The sequence below is a fragment of the Trematomus bernacchii genome, unplaced genomic scaffold (genome assembly GCF_902827165.1).
Source record: "Trematomus bernacchii unplaced genomic scaffold, fTreBer1.1, whole genome shotgun sequence".
Taxonomy (NCBI): domain Eukaryota; kingdom Metazoa; phylum Chordata; class Actinopteri; order Perciformes; family Nototheniidae; genus Trematomus; species Trematomus bernacchii.
Window position 1 is genome coordinate 2,240,306 of NW_022987593.1, and position 22,137 is coordinate 2,262,442.

The 22,137-nt window shown below is 42.6% G+C and overlaps 1 protein-coding gene across 1 annotated transcript in view; it reads right to left on the reverse strand.

The window, feature by feature from the left end:
- The window catches only part of tnrc6c2 (trinucleotide repeat containing adaptor 6C2), a 51,762-nt gene extending 34,614 nt beyond the window's left edge, over positions 1–17,148 (reverse strand). Inside the window, 3 exon segments of the mRNA XM_034130189.1 lie at positions 5,410–5,431; positions 5,776–5,876; positions 16,405–17,148. Of these exon segments, the coding sequence (XP_033986080.1) occupies positions 5,410–5,431; positions 5,776–5,838 (85 nt within the window). The 5' untranslated portion in view covers positions 5,839–5,876; positions 16,405–17,148.
- Positions 17,149–22,137: the final 4,989 nt, after the last annotated feature.

The following is a 22,137-nucleotide window of genomic DNA, read 5'->3' on the forward strand; positions in this document are numbered from 1 at the left end:
TTCATCAGCGTTTGACAGCTTCCCCTTCTATGGAAATATAGTAACTTCATTTTGTTCCGCAATCCACAAGATCTGTGACTCCTTTTTGGGGGCACTTGGTTGTTTTTTTACAAGGTAACCAAAAGGATTTTCAGTCACATAAGGCAGATGTATGCACACAAGGGGGGGTGTTTCTCTATGAGGTTCCATCTGTCAGTATTAGTGGGGAAAAACAGACACATCCTCAGTCACATATAACTGGCTGTTGCCATAGAGACTGACAGTTGCCTAACCCACCTCCATTTGCCTTGTGACCCCATGTGCCTCCGGTGACCTCTGACCAAACCACGCCTCTTCCACCCTCTCTCTATAATTATGGTCACCACCCCCACTTCTTAGTGCCAAACTTTTTTCCCTCCCTCAGGTCTCAGTTGGTCATGTCAGCTCTGCCTCTCTGCCCTGTTGAGATTATGACAAAATTGACCAATGAAACCCCTTTTTGCTTTTGAGTCATAATGGAAGTCACTCTCCGAGTAAAGAGCTTTAAGGGTATTACGGCCCCTACACACGGCGGCGTGCGTTGAAGCTTCAACGCTTCTGCCCATTCACTTTGAATGGGGAGACGTCACGCTTCGCCGAACTGCATTGTGGGAGCAAAGCGTAGCTTCATGTGATCAGACATGCCCGCCGGCAAGCTTGAACGCACGCCGCCGTGTGTAGGGGCCGTTACTACACCTCCACCCAAGGTCAGTGCCAAAGGGCAACAACTGCCTGAGGATGGACGTCATTTGAATTTGATAGATATGTAGAATGATGTATGGTATCTCAAACATTGGAACGCTGACATATGAATCAAAGATCTGATCTCTTCGGGGGTCATTGGGGAGTATGGGGATTAACAATAGAACATTGGAGTACTTCACATTTGCAGTCCCTATGTGAATTTCATAGTCGTATGGAATATGACTTGTATTGCATGGCATTATCCCCCTTGACTATATATATGATTAACAGGAATAATCTTATCAAGTCAAATTAAACTGGTATTATTCTTCTTCTGCTGATTCACAATGGCCTGAGGGGACGAGGGGCCCCTATGCAGTCTTACCAGCACTCTTTGAACTTTACATATACATAATATAGGTGAACACCTAGGCCTCAAAGCAAAGGCTGAACTGTCATTCATAACTATAAGTTGAGCTAAATCCTATTAATGTGCCTGGTGTTTGACATGAAGCAGCTCACCATTGGGGGAGCAGGGGGTGATGGGGGTGAGGCACCAAATGGGCTCTCTTGTCAGAAGATTGTGAGCGATCACACACCGTGAATACGCAGAGGAAGCATTGTTCTAGACTTTGCGCCCCTCATTTTTTCTTTCTCTGTGCCCCGTTTCTCTCCTTCCATACCTCACGCTCCTCTGGCACTTGACATGCAGGCGGGGTGAGCACACGGGGGGTAGAGGAAAAACAATCATGCTTGGCAGTCATAAATCCACAGGATGTAATTCACCAGCTATTCACTATTAATTCATTGAGTGTTTATAAATGTGGTTAACAAAAGAGAAAAGCAGTCTGAATGCTAAAGTAAATTAGCCTCTAATTAGATTGCGATTCATGAAATTCCCTTTGAAAAGTGTTGACACAATTAATAGCATGTGAAATTGCTAAATAATCCAATACAGAATTATACGACACACTTGTGTTTATGTGCCTCTCGCCTCTTTGAAAAACATAATGCCGTTATCACTGTGGTGACACCGTGCAAATATGTTTCTCCTCAGATGTGGTCGCCGGAACCGAGCATAACGTCGGCGAAATGAAACAGGCGGAAGAAACAGTGTGAGCAAGACGGCAAGTGATAGACGTGACAGTGACAGGCATTACATTTTTTCTATAACCTTTCAGCGTTGAAAAGTGCGTTCGCAGCAAAAATGGAGATAGCAGATTTCTTGATTATCGGGGTGTGGGATTGAACAGATGCAATGTGGTAATACTGTGGCTTTCTGTGCCTGCGTGTAGTCTCCACGAATTGCATTTGTGTAACTCCCTCTCAACTTAATATTTACGTGTGTGTGTGCATGCTAAAAACAAAATGTGGGTAGTGAAAGACGCCCTTGCTGCTTTTCAATTCTACAATGTAAGCATTTGCTTCAGTCACAGATTAGATTCAAAGTTGCTGAAGAGAGAAATGTGTCTTTTAATATGATTGTGGGACTATAAAAACACACATATGCAGCTTGACAGATACTCGGCATGCAGTCCTGTGTGCGTGTGTGTGTGTGTGTGTGTGTGTCTTAGCATGTGCAAGTTTCTGTATAGTATGTGTAGCATTAAAACTGACTGATTGTGATTGCAGTGGTGGCAGGGATTGTGATGAAGCTGCGTATGTGCTGGGGGTGAATAATCAGCATCCCTCTGAGGTAATGGGGACCAGAAGGGGGGGGAGAGAGGGAGGGAGGGAGGTCCAGTGTGTGTGTGTGTGTGTGTGTGTGTGTGTGTGAGTGTGTGTGTGCGTGTGTGGGGGAGGTGGTACATTGCCTCCTGGAACCCGGCCTTCAATGAAGCTCCATCCGTAATGGGGGGCAGAGAAGTTAATTCCACTGCGCCGAAGCTTTATCTCATTTTCATACATATGAACGCACCGGGCCCGAGATCGATTACTGCAAACAAATTGAAATGCCTGGGACCGAGGGGGGCCCGCGGAGAGGAAAGCAGGAAAAAGGCGATGGCGATGGGGGTGGTGGTGTGCATGTGTCTATGAATTTCTGAGAGTGTATAAGGAAGGCAGAATACTCTGATATGGATGGAAAGACACAAATCACTACTGCATACTGATTTTTCTCCCCACTCGCGTATATACACACACACCTCTATTATTTAGAGTCACGCCTGAAAACTCAACTCATTCCAGTCGATGCCACCTTCCTTTTAAGAGATATTGCAAAAGGGAGCAACCTCAGAGGTCCTGACGGCTCACTGAACGATTAGACTCCAAACAGGCCCTTTTTTCCTGTTTCCTCCATCTTCCTGGCTGCATGAGAAACCACTACATACACACAATCAGTTTCTCATTCAATGTCCCTTTCTCTCTTCATCTCTCATTAAACATACCATAAAACAAATGTCCATGTCATTAGTCCTCTTCTATATTAGCACCGTCATTGACTCCCAACGGTCATTTTTGGCACTCGTTGAAAGTGCTCTCTGCTTCATTACGTTCTTTCCTTGACTTTCCTTCCTTCATTTTTGCTTTTATGTGGCCCCAGAATGCCCTGTTCTACTTCCTCGTTCATACTCTTTTCTATACATACTTTTTCTTGTTTGGAGCCGTGCCCCTGTCAATGGGCCTCTCTCACAGACATAGTTTTCAATATTTCCTCTCTGACTCAGCATTTCCTTTATTGGGTCACACACACACACACACACACACACACACACACACACACACACACACACACACACACACACACACACACACACACACACACACACACACACACACACACACACACACACACACACACACACACACACACATCACACACACACACACACACACACACACACACACACACACACACACACACACACACACACACACACACACACATCACACACACACACACACACACACACACACACACACACACACACACACACACACACACACACACACACACATCACACACACACACACACACACACACACACACACACACACACACAAACTATAGGCCGATCAAAGCACCACTAAGGAAGATGCCAAGCGGCTGTTCACTTTGTACTCTTGGTTGTTTTATTTCAAATCCAAAGTGCTGCAGTTCAGAGCCAAAAAAACTACATTGTTGAAATACTCGGCTGCACTGTCACTACAACTGAATGCATTAAGACGTATGCGGACAAACATACAGAGACATTCACAGAAACAGACACGGCTCTGCATGCTGAGGCCTTAGCTCAGTTTGTGTGACATTTATTGTTGCCCACATAATCATTTGGGCCAAGTGGATCGTCACCATCTGACACCCACAAAAAAAACCTCCGGCCATATTTTAGTCAACAGTATAGGGAGACAAATAAAACGCAGCACTCATTCCTGCCTCATCACCATCATTTGTATCACTAATATACTGCATGGCATTTAAAGTGCAAAAGTAAAGTGGCCTACAGATAAGACTGTGGCTGTTAAAAACAGTGTCCAGGTGTGAATTCCTGTAAAACAGCATTCAAACTCTGCTGTGTGTAACTAACACTTAAAAAGCAGATGCTGTAAACAATAAAATATGCTTGTTCTCTCCTAAAGTTTTCTGTTGATCTCTAAATACTATTTGTGACAAGAACCCTCTGTCAGGGTAATATACTTTTAGATATTTTTGGGTTGAATTATAATAAAGCCTGGACAGGTCGGATTTTCTTTGGCTGAGAAAAGTATCACCGTCTTACATCACTCAAGCATAAGAACAATGGCATTAAATGTATATTCAAAATCAGAAGCGGCAAGCTTTGTGTGGCGGCTTTGAAACTTGGATAATAGGCCAAGCTCACAGTCAGGTCAGTCTGGGGGGGGCAATTAAATAGACAGGTCATAGTACAAGGCAAGCTGTGGTGACCTTTGTTAAACCCAACAGTTACACCCAGATGGTCAAGCTGCTGCTCACACTGCGCGAAGATTAGCACGGGCGCTAACAGACACACTATTGGGATTTGAAGGTAGCTGCTTTGCTCACATTCTTTGCCGTCTTAACCCAAGCCCAATGACGCAAAATCCTTGAAAAGCTTTAGCGAAATCATATCCAACTGTAAAATAATCCTAGGTACAACCGATTCATTATTGTTGATGCAACTGAGAGCAGCAGATGCAACTCTAGGTAACATTTCAATAGTATTTCACAGCAATGTTCTCTTTAGATATATTTGAGCATCTTAAGAGAACACCAAGGGCATGTGAGGACACAGTTCTTTCAGACCCAGTCTTTCTGCATTTCATCTGAACTTCATGCTCTTCTTTTGTTCCACTCTTCCTCCATCTTCCTCTTTTCCCCCCCATCCCCCCATCCCTCCACAAACACCACATCCAGTGTGCTGTCTGGGTGCCCTCACGCTTCACTGCCTGGTGCTGCGGGCGAACAGGGCGTCACTCGGCATCATTCTGCATTAGACTCCACTGTATTAGCTTTGCTGTGTGTGTGCATGTGTGTTTGAGAACATAGTCGAACGGCACAATTGTGCATGCATGTGCAAAATGTGTGTGTCCATCTGTGTAGGAGAATGCTAAATGCTATGTGTGTGTGTAACGCGTGAATAATGTGTATGTGCCTTTACGGGTCAGTGTGCATTAATCAGAGCTGATTAATGCAGATCTGCAGTTGGAATGTGGTTTTAGAAAATCAGTAAGATGAGAGGGTGAAGTGTAATTGATCATGACACTCACCTTTGGGTTTCTGATCAGAAGCCTGCAGGGAAAACAAGTAGAATAGAGTAAGAAACTGAATACAGTGAGTGGAATTTAAACAATTATTCAAAACATTATAACAAAACCTAACCTTTATCTAACCAGAAGAGGGCTAGTGTTAAGTAAAGTGATTGAATAATGTTGTAATTGTTTAGGTCAGTTGTAGTTGCTCTACAGGATGTTTGCTATTTCATTGAAAGCCATTAGTAAGAAAAAGATTGACGGTTTCAAAAAGCACACGTGTATATATAGTGCCATTTACAGATAATATATAATGAACTGTATGTGCCTCAAAATAGATATGCACAGCTTCTTTTATATGTGTAATGTATGAACATGCATCACCTTTTTCTGAGCGACGTCCGTCTTGTTCTTTTCTTCTTGTTTTTTCTTTTTCTTTTCTTCCATCAAATGGTTCTCTTCCTTCTGTCGCGAGCTTCTCTCAGCTGTGAAACAAGAAAGGGAAAGAGTAATGAGTGGAACATGAGGGAGAACGGTAAGGATTCAGCTTAAGTGTCCATCCATTTTTCATTCTTATAATAATGTAGACCCAAACGCATCACACGGTTTACAAATTAAATACATTCAGGCACATTCACAAAAGAAATATACCATTTAAAAATGCACATTTATGTTCGCCAACTCACCCCCTTTGCATATAAACTTTCAACCCCTTCCCTTTGATCCATGTGTAAGCCAGAGCCAAAGTGCACTCTGCATGGAAAAACTTTTCCATCCAAACTAATCACCTCATAAGAAAATCATGTCAGGCACTTCTGGGAAATACTTTCCTTCATGGTCAAAATAATGTGAAAGGAGAAGGTGGAATGAAAAAGGGAAAGGAAAAATGGCACACGTGAATTAAAGAAAGTGAGCTAATGAAGACACTGTAAAGGCCAACAGAATAGGATGCAATGCCTTTTTTTTTTTTACAGAAATCTGCCTTAGTGGGCGTTAGTAGAACTAGGTAGATAGCTTGCCTGAGGACTGGGAAAACTAAGTGCTTCTTTTCAGCCTGTATTTCCTTTAGCTCAGCGTATGTGACTGCTCCTGGAAACTATTATAGGCATGAGCTGGGCCACAGGGAATGAATGAGTGTGCGTTTAGTCATCACTAAGTGCAATGGACACCAATCTATAATACGGCACTATGTCATATCAAATCAATGAAACCACTTTCTAAAATGTGCAACTCCAATCGATCATCTTCATGTCAGTCCAATGAAAAATGGTCTATTGCTATTTGTTAGCCATCCTGCTGAATACATACATGACTGCTTTGTAAAATACGCTATTGTGCTTTACCCTCATGGACTTTTTAAGAATACTGTCCCAATGCTCAAGCAATATGTTGAACGTCATACTTAAAAAAATCTACCCGCCTTCTTGTCAGATAGGAATCGACTTCTATGCCAACAGATATCAGACCAATGAACCATCACCATGGTAGTTTGCCATAACAACAACAGATTATTTGGATTGCATGTACTGCATGTACTGCGTGTCATATTTCTGACCATGAAATGTGTCTTTGAGAGACCTAATAACGTCGGACTGCTTTGATAAAATGATAAACGTGGTCTGACAATTCATCATTTAAAGTTATTCATAAAAAAAAGGTTGCCATTCAAACTGATATTTTGTGATTTTAGACAGTTCATCCGCTGAAAAAGGCAAAGATAATTATTCACAGTTTATGACGTAAAACAAATCCTTGTGAATGAAATTGAACAAAAAATAGATTGTTGCTAATGAAAATGATTAGTTGTAAGATTAATGTGTAATTTCCCTGACATGTAAACTAAACACAACATAAAAATTGTGCCAAGACACGGCCGAGAAAATGAATAATCTGAATGTATGAATGAATCATAACACTCATAACAGAAGATTAATGAAGGCCTAGATCCCACTGTGCTGCCCACTGGCAGGGGGAGGGAGCTGTCTATCAGAAAGACAGGAGAGGCCTCACTGAGGCTCTCTGATGGCGGGGTAATGTCTCTATGGCAGTAAGAGGAAGAAAGAAGAGACAGAGTAGAAAAGGGTTAGACAGACATACAGATGGGCAAGAGACAGAAAGCGGAAGAAAGACATTGAACGCCTGTCAACAGTGAGTTTAGATCCAAACCATGGGGAAGACTGCCAGACTAGTGGCCATGGCAGCAGGGTGAATTCAAAGAAAGGAGATACATCACATTACTGTTTTGCCTCAATCTGGATTTTCTTCTTTTCATTCCCTGTTAATGGTCTCTTTCCACCCCCTCTCTCTCTCTCTCTCTCTCTCTCTCCATCTCTCTTGCATTCACACAGTCCTATTTTTCATACTGAGGAGTCTGTGTTTGTGCGTCATTGTGCCATCTCAGCAGCAATGGGGAAGGCAGCCCTCAGGTGATAAATAGGAGCTTACAGTATGTGTGGGTGTTTGTGTGCATTCAGATAATTGTATGCAGCATGTGAATGTGCAGTAGTCCATTTCTCAGTCATATCTCTGAGCTGAGACACAGCGGCAGCATGCAGGCAGAGAAAGGGATGGGGGATGCAAATGGGAAGAAAGTGGCTTTTGCCATTAACACTGTGCTTTTTATTTTCACCATAAGTTGCAGCGCCTCTGAACTACGATTGACCGTGTCATCGTGATGGTCTCACATTTTAACCCCGATAATATGGTGGACCCAACCTATCCGGTTACTACTGCTGCTGTCACATAGGACAAGGAGTACAAATACTATAAAACCACCACATCCGCACAAGGATATATTTCTTATCTATCTAATTTAATAGGTGTTAATACACTACGAACAGCCGTTAGTATTTTTTTCTTTTTTGTTATTTACTGTAATGTTGGAGGCAGCCGGGTGTGGAATCCAGTTTTGTGAAATGTGAGATACCGGACGGTTGTCTTTTGCGCTGACGTTGTCATTGCCAAAGTTAGCTTCCTCTTGACCTCCCCTGCCCCACATATTTCCTTACCTGCCTCTCCCTGTGTCCCTCCCTCTCACTGAGTACTGCTGACACTAGCACCTCCTCAGCACTGACCCCGGGGTGTTTCTTCGCTGCCACCCAGCATCAGGTTTACCCTCGCTGGCAGTATGACACAGCAATTAGGCAAAATATGTCCTGTTTTCAGGTTACTGACCTACATGGCCACAGTGCGTCTCAGTGTTCTCTTACATTGAAGGGACTTGGATCACCTTACAACATAATGTAGCCAGTAACTAAACTAGTAAGTGCATGCCCTTCTTGCCCTTAAACACAAAACCATTGGAGGATTTCTCATTTGCTACCTTATCCAGGGTTTATTGAGAAGAGAAATATTAAAGCAAGATATCTCTGTATTGCTTTTAGATCAAATACCACAGATAGCCTCAATGAAGTGCAAACTATATACTTCAAAGGCAAGCAAAACTTTTTTTTTTTTTTGTATCATGTTAGCTAGCAAGCTGTTTGCCAATTTCTCTACAGGGCATATGGGTTTTTTCAAAGTTGCAAATGTATGCAAAGCTGGCAGATGCTTCAGTTTGTTGGTCAAAAGCTAAGAACTTGTAAACCACAATGTTTCATCACAAAGCTACTTTGTATTCAGTGCACATATTCTATGTATTCATACAACAAAACATTTAAACAGCATTAGCCATATTATAGTATATCATGTTGAATGTCATAGTATTACTATCGTCCAAATCTCAGTAATACAATATACATGCACATCTCTACTGGGACTGATGCTTTAAGATGCACACAGATATGCACGTCTTTACAGCCAACATTTCTACTTTCCCCTAACATTTATAAAGCAATTCTACCTGAAATACCCCCTTCTGCTCCCTCAAAACCCTAACCTAACAAGTGTTGCTACATTGACTCTGTGGCTTTTCTTAAGAATACAGAGTTGAGTAGGAAAACATCCTAAGTCTAAGCAAACCGGAGCCGCTGGGAAATGTGGAGAAATTGCATAATGAGGTAGTATACTGTCTTCCTGTGCTGCACAAAACAGTTCCATATCCTGGGACTATAGGGCTAAGCTATAGAGAAGGAATCATGACAACAGGAACCCACTGTACAGGAATGAAGGAGCTAGAAACTCACAACACACACTCACACACACACCCAGTCACATAACAACACACAGCTCACGGTTAAGCTTGATGTACACAGGCAGGAGGCAGTCGGTCTGATGTCTGTCTTTTTCCGCCAAGGATGCGGAGGAGATATAGGTGGGAGGAGGAGAAGGGGAGATGAGTATGGGGGGGGGGATGAGAGGAAGGGAAAACAGGCGGAGGATGAAAGCAGACGCAGAGCAACACCAATTAAGAACGACAGCCGCCGGAGAACCAGACATGGCACAGAGAGAAAGAAGAGAGACTATGCTGGGAGAGGGAAAACACAAAAAGAATCCTCACTGGAGAAATGGAGGAGTTTGAAAAAAAAGAAAAACAGAACGGAGCACTATTGAGGCTGGCAGACAAGGAGAGAGGGGGGAGGCTGCGAGGAGGGGGGAGAAAGAGGAACCAGAATATCCACACACCTTGATCGCTAGTATCTAGAGATGCAGGGAGAAAAGCAAGGGGGAAAACTATGCGAGGGTGATAGAAAAAATAAAATAAAAGGTGGAGTAAAAAGAGCTGAGCTGGTGTGAAGAAGACCGAGCGAGACAAAGGAGGAGAGACACAGAGAGAACTTGAAAGGGAGAAGAGATGCGAGGAAAAGCCTGTCAGATCAACCGCAGACACAACACCAATCCCCAAGGATGGAGGAGGAAGAAGAAGAGGAAAGACTTTCCTCTCTCAGCAAAAAAAAAAAAAAAGTATGGTCAGGTTCTGTGGCCGCAGAATGTGGTAAATTCCCTCTCCACCAACATTACCACACAGCTGGCTACCCATTCCTGTGGCATTTGTGAAGCCACGGGGCTCTCCGGAGACTTATTACATGGAACATTTTCATCCTTTACCTGGGAAATAACTCTCCAAAACTTGCTACTGTTGCTCAAGACCTCAACTACTCTCCACAAATGTCTGTGTGTGTGCATTTGTGTTCACTCTACCTGTATGGCTTGGGGAGAAAAAGCCTGTAAATTCCACAGTTGATATGCAGCAATAACATGTTTTTCTGCGAGTGTTTCCACCCCTCAGTCTCACTGGATGCTTGGTTTGTAAGCACTCAGCAACAACCAGCTTTGCTTTCAGCAGGTAGGGAGAGTGGCTTGTGAAGAGATACTGCACACTTTAGTGCTACTAGGCTGGACTTGCTCAATGAACCGTGGCAGAAATATTCTTGGTTGTTGGAATCTGTAGACGAGGGACTGATTGAGGGCGAGCGGGTAGGTGGAGAGCAGCGATGAACGGCGAAGCAAGATAGAGAAAGAAAGTCAAATAATCAGATATTGAGGGAGGCAGACCTGCATTAAAAATAACAGCTTTGAGGTTGGCCTGCAGAAAATTAGCTCCGAGTGTCTTGGCTGCTTCCTCTGCCAAGTCGATATGAAACTTTAACACGATGGCAGCTCATTAAATAGGAAAACAGCACAAAGCACCAGACCAAGCAGGCCTGCTCCCTGCCAGCACCACAGCTAAAGCTTATTGAATTCAAGTAGAAGGTGTCAAAGTGTGTTGGTGTTAGTCTTCGCTTATGAAAATAGGTGGTTGTGCATATTCTGCATACGCATGCGTATTTGTTTTAATCTGTGTGCTTGCCTGGCAGCATGGAGGCTGCGAGGTGACTCCCTGTCTAGAAAGGTCTTGTTAGTGATGAGGTGCTATTAGCTTTAATACAATGCCTGACCTCTTATGATTAACCTTAAGCAGGAATTACTCAAACTTTGTACCAAAGACCAAAACTGAGTAACTTGAAATATACACTGGAGTTTAGTAGGGTTTGTACAACAGCCACAGAAATAATTAGTTCTAACTGTAGTTTCACCATTCGGTCTACAGTAAATCAGGCTGCAGCTCATCATAGTAATATGCAATATCGATAGAAAAACTGCTTCTTAAGATCAATCAAATAACATCTCTTAGCTGATGTTGGGAACATAGGTAGGCTCTTAAAATGGTAACTGTTCACGGCCCCCATCAAATTAAATGAAAGGACACATACCGATGCACAATGCAGCCTAACTAGGACACACAAGCTAATCGGGTGGTCTATACTCCCCTCAAGGTTACTTTGACATGCCTTCGCTCTATCACCTACATATATAAAATGTCAGTCAACAATTCCCCAGCTGTCAACAGTGTAAGCAATTACATAGACTAACAGGGAGACGGAAGATAAGCCTGCTCAGATGTAAGAAGGACAGAGATGAAAACATGAAGAATCAGGGAGAGATCTTGGTGCCAGCCCCATGATTGAGAGGTGGGCACAACAGCGTAGGTGTAGAAATATCAGCCAAAGCTGATAGTGGAGTGAACATGTTTCTTTCTTGAGTAAATATTTGCTAGTATTGTTTTATTGAACTTCACTCTTAATATCTTCAGTAATATCTTACAGATTTTATTCTCCTGATGACAAAGTCATGTAAATGTTGAGAATACAACAAATAAGAGCAATTTCAATATAAGAAAATGTTTTTGTCATAGCAATTGAAATATTTGATTGCTATCGGGATGTAAAGACTATTTTAAGAAATATAATGAAAAAGGTTCAATGACAAACAATCTACCTTAGCTTTAATTAAAACTAAATAAGCTATGCCACAATTGTGATTTACAAATCAAGCATCACAAGAAATGTTTTGTTGTAAAGCAGTTCTGTTTAATCAAAATAAGTCCTTAAAATGCAATCTAGCAATCAAATTACACAAAGTGAAAGTACTTAATTGATAGCTCTCGAGTTAATTAAGGCAATAAAACTCTCCTGACAAACAAATGCCCTGAGCTTAAAGAGCCTAACACGTGGACTGTGCATTGGGGAAAGCACTGCATGCTACTGCTATTTCTATAGCCATAACTGAAGGCTGTTGGAGTGCTGTAGGGCCTAAATCCTTTTACATAATAGGTAAGGCTGGCTAGTGTCCATTTGGAGCAGGAAAAAGGGAACACTGTAGGTCGGATGTCCTGCATATTCTCTGTCATCTTCCATGTGATGGCCCTCTTCTTTTCCCCACGTCTCTCCAATTAGCCAACATGCAGCAGAGGGAGGGACGAGGGCCCCCACCAAGCCTCGGCACATTGAACATTCCCCTGGACCCCTGCCAAGACTCACAGGCAGCAGCTCGCCGGTTTCAGCTTTGCTACCCCCATCCCCCTGCTTCCATCCAGGCCTGGGTTACCCCTGGTGGGCCCCCTAAGCTCTGCCCCCTTCATTGGCACACACGATTGACAAGGAGGTGGAGGTTACACAGACCCCCCCCACCCACACAGACCCCCCCCCAACCACACCAACACCCATAGTCATCTTTGGTCACAACTTTTCCATACCTCTTCCATGCAAAAGCCCTGTCTGACATAATAATGTACAGGAGAACCATCTGTGTTTGTCCTCTGACACAAGACTAATGGTCACCTTCAAATACCTGATACCTGCCGTTCACCCAGTATAAACCTATACTTTGAATCTTCTGAAAAATATGTTTTATGTTTTAATTAAAGTGAAAGCTTGAGCTGAGTTAGCACACATGCAATCAAGAAGTGGTGAATTTAGGGCTGGGAGCACTAGAATATAAGATTATCACTATCATCACATGAGATCACAGCTTCATACCAAAGCAGATTAGTGTCAGACCTGAAGTGAACCCTGGCTAAGACCAAGCAGACACAGTTTGCATAAACCGTGCAGACAAAACAAAACAGACCACACCTCCCAGAGGAGATGTCAGTGGGCATACGGAAGTGGAAGTTTGTTTTCTGGGTGTTTTCCATCCAACTAAAGATACTACAACTATTTCTGGCTACCTATCGATTCTAATGCAACAAAGTAAACTTACACTCCCCCCTCGCTGGCCCTTACACACATACATAAACAAATTTCATGAAGCAGAATGGCCACACCAAACACAACTGCATAGAGAGTCTTTTATTGCCCCCCTTGACTTCAACATAGCCGTCCATAGAACTGAAGAATAGGGTCTCAGCTTTTGGCAGCCTCCCATTGAATCCAGCAGATTGTACAGTCAGTGCATCTCTACTGCAGCAGCAGCAGCAGCCTGCAGAAGTGTTAAGCGTGTTATCTATCAGCACCAAGCCAATTGTTTGCAAAGCCTCATAATCACCGTCTCTGTAACTACCACGGACAGACAGGGAATAGGGAATGACAACATAGGGCAATTTTTTCAAAGCATGAAAAAGTGGGATTTACCAAAGCAAACGCAAAATGTTCGACGAGGGATACGAATAACATTTTGTTTAATTTGAATGTTCACGTCCCCAGGGCAAGAGATGAACTCTAAAACAGAAGAACCAATACTATATGGGGATACAGCAGTATAAGTCAAGCAGGTCCACTCCAGTTACATTTTTGAAGTGAAAACCAGGCTAATGATAGCCACCTGAACATTGGACATATTTAGTCTGTAAAGGGTTGGACAAGGGGACTCAAGCTTCAGATTCTTTTTAACTAATGATCCCACCTTCTCTATGATGAAGGCCTGCAGTGTGTCTGTTGTGCTGTGATTCCTGTGTTGGTCCTTGTGGCATTTTTTATAAAAAAATGTAATCAAAACAATGTCTAGATGCCAACAGCCTAAAGCATAGTTGAATCAAGAGCCAACATGGGTTATGGGTTTCCTGCATGTGAGCTGCCAAAATGGCAAAATATGTAATATAATTCATTGAATCTGGGCCCCAGTGAATATATTTTTCATTTTGGGTCTTGTTTCAATGGGAACTAACCAATTATAAACCCAAAGATTGAGATAATGTAGGGTACACAAAATGTCTGTGTCTAGATTTTCATAAGTTGGCATTAATTGATACACTATCCAGGCTCTCCCAGTGGATCATGTATGGATTACTGTAGAACTAAAATTAACAAAGGAAAACTTTTATTCTGTAAAAAATATCGAGAAGGAGATCTTCTGGCATCTTCTTTGCAACATTACATGCCGTTCCTCAGGGGTAAACACAGTGCTAGTGACCTACCTAACACCTACACACATCCCCTATTTGCCCCAGTGCCCTCCAGAGTAGCCACCTGCTGTGGCTGCAGTGATAGTTATGGTGCTAAAGCAGTTATGTCTGGGAAGGGTAAGCCTAACTATATGGTGTTTAAGAAAACTAGCAGACTCCCTCCTCCTCTTACCCAGCTTTAGGTCTTTCTTTTCACCCTATTCACTAATTTTACATACACACCAGAAGGGCCCCTGAAACATCTTTTCACAGCCACCCCCTTACTGCGTGCTCTGTAGCCTTTTGGGCGTGCGCATGGAAGGGAGAAGGACCCTTGACCCTGGGTAAGAAGAGGGCTCTGTGTGTGTGTGTCTGAGAGTCAGCTGGGTTTCTAAGATATGCAGGAGGCAGCTCACAACCTGAACAACAGCAGGGCATTAACCAACTGCCCAGGCTTTGAGCTTGACCTAAATGCTAACACACTCCCATGGCAAAAACGGCAGGCGTTCCACGTGTCTACATATTGACTGGATGACTCAAACACACAACAATTGCAACAACATGCTTACAATCCAGACATGGCACAGTCATACACACATAGGCTCGGAGACATACTCATAAGTGTGTGTGTGTGTGTGTGTGTGTGTGTGTGTGTGATGTACGCAGGAATAAATGCCCTAACAGTCTTCCCCATCGTACTGCAAATGTACATGCATGTGTGCCACTGCTGCTCACGCACATCTTTCATTTCATCACCTCACTGGTGTGTGACAATAGAGATAAGACAGTGGTGACAGAGATGTCAGAAGGGGGGGAATGACTATGGGGGTTTGAAATTGAACGGGAAATTATGTACTTCAATTAAGACACACGGAGGAGATATTAAAAGCTATACTCCAGTGCCTGGGGACAGGATGCAGGAAGGGGGGATGCAATAGAAGGCGACAGTTCAATCAGTATCTCCGGCTTTCTAACCAAGCCAGGGGGGTGGAGGGAAGGAGGGAAGAGAGACAGGACAGCTATGTTTAATAATGTACTTGGAATTAGTGTAGTGGAATGTACAATAGTGTACAAGATACAGAAAGTGATATAGCCATGAATGAAAGATACAAGGAAGAGCAGTGACAACGAGAAATCGGGATAATGTAAGAATATGTCCTAGTATCAAAACACTGTAGATTCAATGTGCTGGAAAATAATAGATAGAAATGTGTTCACAAAAAAGCCTAGTAATACAACATTATATTCAAATGACTACAACAACATTGAAAAAGCTGAGGCAATTCTCTCAGTCAGTTCAAGAAACCTACACATTAGACGCTCACATGTACTGAGTGTGTTCTGTCTATTCAGCCAATCATGAAAGAGCTATGATATCACAAAAGTTCCCAAGATTTTGCTGTCAATCCCCTTCAAATAAACATAGCAAATATCGTCATCTACTTCATAATGAATATCCAAAAGCAGCACATTCTCTGCGTTCTGTAGGGTTTTCTTATCAATCCAACATTACATAAAGCATTTGCAGGGGACTCCCTTCAAATATCCTCCGGGTGCTTGGATGTCTGTCTCAAGATCATATAATACCCTGTATAATTTCTGAGGGTTTAAAACATGAATATTTTCAGGAAATCCTTCAACGGTGACACCACAAATAAGCACAGATCATTGTTAATGGGTGTTTTAATTAAGTGGCACTTGACATTGCTACTGTAGTGTTAATGCACAGTTGTAACTGGGCTGAATGGAGATATTAAACCATAGAGCCATGTGTTAATGCTGTGAAAAATAATGGCGTGATATTATGGTCAGTTTGGCTGTTTTATTTGACATTGTCGGTCCACTATCCTCTAACCACTCATGTTTTATTGTCAAACACTGAACAGCAATAACATTCATTCCCAAGAGTAAAACGCAATTCATTTGGAACTTACCTTTAGTTAACCACAGATTTGGCAGATGTCAGTGAAGAGAAGGTGCATGGCAGAATAAAATATGCAGAAAAGCATTATCCGATGTCTTCTCTGAAGTTACCCGTAAAGAGATGGAGGAGAGATTCAGTCGCAGTTAAAGTCGGACTTGGCAGAGAGCCGACTGCTGCTGAAGATACCGAGGTAAACAACGGCTACTCAGCCAGATATACGCAAATCAAGTACGGTAATGTTTGTTTTCAGCAAAAAATATGCCGTGAAATTACCCTCGCCGATGAAACAGTTTGTTAAAAACGTCACACAATATTGAGGGGCGGGGAAGGGAAACGAAGCACCACTAACAACAAAAACAAAAGAAAAAACACGAATACAAATGACTTTTAAAAGCAGCTGAAGGATGCAAGCTAACGTGAGCTGGTTGACGCTGTTAATCGTCGATGGTTACGAGGTTTTGCAAAACCAGAGAAATCAGCAGGCAGTTTTCGTTAAAAATCGCCGATGAGTTCTCGCGTATAGGGAGCAAGCCGACGTCAGCCAGCCAACTTGTTCTAAAGTGCAAAAAAATGTGTTTGTTTAGGTCGCCAACTGGACGACTAGCGACGGGCTGGCTACCGCAAATGCAAAGTGAGAAACGACTCCGTGGAAATACATTCTGTTTGGATCCAGACAGCGGAGCGGATAGTCATGGTAGGCGTTCAGTGAGCTCTCGTTGACAGTGGTCTCGCAGCCATTTTGTTCAAACTAACAACACTGCAGCAGTCTCGCTTTCCTCCTCCCAGAGAGCAGACCAGGAAGTGGTAGGTACGTCACTCCCAACCAATCAAAACAGCAGCATGAAAACTCCGCCCACCGCCCTGCGGCCCGCCCCCCTCCCGTTTGACAAAACCCCCAAGCGCCCACAGAGGATGCACAGGCGGGCAGCTCACTGCCAAGGTAATTGCTGAAGCTTGCAGCCAAAAAGAAAAACATGTTGTAGATTTTAGGAAGGTGTTGTAAATATACCTTTTTTTGTATGTCACCACTGGCTCCTAGAGACAGCTATCTTACAATAGCCTATATTTTTTAAAGCATAGAAATTAGATACCATGACCCAAATAGTGCAAAAAAACAAAAACTGAAATAGATCGTAAAGTCGTAAAGTCTCAAGAAATTTGGAATGTGCATCATGAGCTTTTTTTATCCCACTCAAATGTTAAAGGGCCGGCCCACCCCAAGTTTCACAACCCAAGATGACCTTTTGTCAAGAATCTCTTGATCACATGATGTCCAGAAACATGGGGCGATAATTCCAGGCTATTCACAAGATGATGGATGAGGTCGCCCTTGTGCCCCCCTGAACCGAGTCTGCTGCCGTCTCAGAGAAAGAAAATGCGGCCCCTGTCCATTCTCTGCACTCCTTTTTCATGGAAATGACTTCTCTCTCACACTCACTCACACACTCACACACACACACACACACACACACACACACACACACACACACACACACACACACACACACACACACACACACACACACACACACACACACACACACACACACACACACACACACACACACACACACACACACACACACACACACACACACACACACACACACACACACACACACACACACACACACACACACACACACACACACACACACACACACACACACACACACACACACACACACACACACACACACACACACACACACACACACACACACACACACACACACACACACACACACACACACACACACACTCGTTGAGGTGGGAATAGGTCAAGGCTGCAGCCCACAAAGGGGAAGGCTGACCAGTGAGAACTCTCAGCAAAGCTTTGGGCTCTATACATCACTGGGAGAGACTGCTAATGAAAGCAAGGGGCCCCGGCCCAAACTTTTTTTCCCTTCTTTTCGAGGCAAGATGCCCAGAGCTATTAAAATAGCGAGCTACAACTGAATGGAGAAAGCAGATGTTCCATACTCAGGGTTAAGAGAGGTGAGAGCAGCGGGGAATGCCTTCAGAAACAGCTGAAGCGATATGTAGTTCACTTCATATCACAGACTATTAAACTGTATTTAGATGTTTGCAGATTATTCATGGCACTTAAATAAATTATGTTCCACTTAAACTATTTTATACATTTGTTATTTATGTATTCGTTAATGTAGGTGCAAGTCAGTGATTTATAAATGAACTACAGGTTACAGTAACTACATTACCTGTAGCCTTAATCTCCTTCATGTAGACTCAACTTAATTATCAAACATGTAGATGGAAACCTACGCACCACAAAGGGCAACCGAGACTTAAAAAGATAGTGGTTTGACATGATCTTAGCCATCAAAGGCTAGAACTACTCAGTATGTGATAATGTTGGTAAGAAGAGAAAAGCCGAGAGAGAGTGTGTGTGTGTGTGTGTGTGTGTGTGTGTGTGTGTGTGTGTGTGTGTGTGTGTGTGTGTGTGTGTGTGTGTGTGTGTGTGTGTGTGTGTGTGTGTGTGTGTGTGTGTGTGTGTGTGTGTGTAGCATATATTTATGTTAGTATTCGCCCACTCTTCCTTCTGCACATCCACTTTCCAGCTCATCACAGCTATTCTGAAATGTTTCTTTGACTCCACCAATTTCCCCAATTGCTTTCACATTTAAGCAGACTGCTGACAGAAGCAAGCCAATGGGAAATGTCCGCCTGACATTCTGATAGGAAACAGCCCAGACACGAACTGTAGGACTGTAGCAGAGGCAATCGCTCACTCCTTCCCCTCTCAGACAAAACACTTCTCTTCTTCTCCTCTCTCCATTTTTTCAGTGTGCTCTTCTGCCTTTTGTTTTAATTCCAGTCCAATCATGAGCCGCGTTCCGCATAAGGTTTTAATTTCAAGCCTGCTGCCGGAGACTGCCAGGATCACACATGCACACGTTCACACAAGAATGCATGTGCATACGCCCAACCACAGATTCCTACCATGAACACACTCACTTTACTCTCACATAACACACACACACGTGTCTACTACGTGGCTATATGCATATTTGATGCATTTCCTATGTTGCTACATTTATATTATTTAAATATGTTTCCCATGAGACAAAGTAACTTCATCCAGAAACATTCATAAACACACACATTCATAAAAGGCATACACATCGCCAGACAAATTACATAAAAAATAATCGCAACAGGCTATATTTTTTGCTTTAAAAGTCAAAACATGTTTGATAGTTTATGACCAACCATTTGAATTTATACGATCATCAATCATCAGTACATTTTTCTGTACTCACAATACATTTTGTATCTTACTCTTAAATACAAAGCCACTTTCCAAATGCTTAACATTTAATCTGAATAAACCAAACGTGATCTGAGGAGTAGCCAAACATTTCATGAAAGCACTGAATCCAAAAGCAGATCTCGTTGTTTGAATTCCTTATTCCCCAGACACTGCATTCTAGAAGAAGACATTCATAGTTTACTGTGTGATGCAGAATGACTGATGAGCTGGGGGTGTCAGTATTTTTGGTATTGATTATGAATCCTCCTCCACAGTCTGGACTTTGAGTTATCAAAATGCAGACAGGGAGCTACTGCTGCTTCCCTCAAAGTGACATTTCCAAAGGCATGACTTGACATATGCTAAAGGACCGTCATGATGATAATTCTGACAGAAGAAGGAGCAAAATAAAACCATCTCCTAACTGCACATAAAAGTGTTGCACAGCGAGTCTCCTGTGCCCGCAACTTCAAGGCAAAACATGTGCAATAAGCCACTGTGCGATTGAGCTGAAACGTTCATTGAGTTTTTCTCCCTCTGATTAGCATTGTGATTGAAGTGTCTTTCCATTAAATAATAGTGAAAGCGGTAAAACCCTGCTGAGTTGCTCATTGCTCATCTCAAGGTCTGCAGTATTGCATTGAGAGATAAGACAGACTGCAAGTATTGCTGAAGGCATGGCAGTCCATAAGAAGAGGAGGAGGGATCCTTTTCATTAACTTTCATTAAGACTAAAGAGTGAATTACCCTGAACAGAAGAGGTCCAACACATATAATTCATTAAGTAGGGAAATATATGCACTCTCATTCTCCCCTGCACTCAAACACACATTCATACATGTATTAATATAACAACGAATGCAGTCGATTCACATACACACACTATAGCATACAAATACACTGCAGACCTTGGCAGCGAAATGCTTCTAATACTGCTGTGCCTCTGTATATATATTATGGGGGGAGGACAATAGTAAGAAGAATCAGTCTTAGCAGCGTCTGGTGAAGGGGCAATGCTAGGGGTGGGGAAGGGCTTAATGTGTAGTCTTTGTGTGTATGTGAGGGTGTTTTCTGTGTGCATGAATGCTCGTGTGTGTGAGTGCATGTCCACAGTATATGTCTGTATGTTTGTGTGTGTCCATATGTGTGTGCTGTATGGGTGGAGGGAGGCAGGGCAGAGCGGAGCGTTGCAGTGCAGTTGGACAGCGTTTCTGAGCTGTGGTAATTTCCCCTGAGGCGAGCAAGCAGGTAAAGGCCAGCGAGAGAGGGAGGGATGGAGAGAGAGAGGGATAGAAGAAGGCTGAAATAGAGGGAGGAAGGCAGAGAGGCAGCGAGCGAGTGTGTCAGAGAATAATGAGGAATGATACAGCGGTGGCGGAAAGGAGGCCGGCAGATTTGCCCAATCAAACACACACACTGCATTAGCAGCATCTCAAGGTTGAATATAGTCACTCTCATTGTCAACACATTAACGTTTCTATTTTAGTTTCTAACGCCTTATCTTGTTAATGAGTGTTTTTCAACTGAGTCATTGTTTTTGTAATGAATTCATCTATTAATTACAAGTATGCCTTTTCCTGATGACCTTGCTTTATTTTGATACACACAACAGACCTTAATATTAGCATACATTAAGCCCTGCTTATCTTTCATCCCCGAATGCTAATACATTAAATTATCACCCGAGAAAAAAGAGCATCAAACACAATAGTGGTTTGTAAACCTGGGGTGTGTGTGTGGGCATATGTTTGTGTTTGTGGGTGAGCACCCTCACTTATTAGCCCCCCCCCCCCCATACTTGCAAACTCATTACCAGGGTATAAGGTGTTTTGGGAACTGACTGGTTAATCAGATGTATTGCACACTTAAGCTTAATTGATTGCCTTTATGTATTCAAATGAATAATTAAGTGCTAACAAGCCTAGTTTCTGTTTCATTATTTTGAAATTATGATAATGACCCATAGTGAGAGAAGGTAGTCGAGGTGTCAATCATAAAATACTAACCTCACAGATCCACTTTTCAGCCATAGTCTTCTGTTTACTTTGAAAACTTATAAAAATGTCCATGTTTAAACTATTCTACTTGCCTATAACTCAAAACACTGACACAAACACATTGTGCACTATTAGGGCTACACCAATATCATGTTTTCACAACACTATTATCGTGACCAAAACAATTCGGTTAACAATATCTAATGACATTTATTGAAGCTTTCTAATAAGTGAAACCCATTTTGTCATTTTTTAGCATATCTATTACACTCTTTTGTTCATGTGGAGGTCTGGGAGAGAGACAAAGCATAAATGAGAGAAAACTATTAAATGGTGCTGGATTTTTCATAGCATGTTATCATGTGTTTATTATACATCATTTAACTGTATTGTATTTTTATTGTCAATCCGGTACATTGCGACACCCCTGCTGTCCAACTTATCTTTAAACTTGCACTTGTAAAATCCTAAA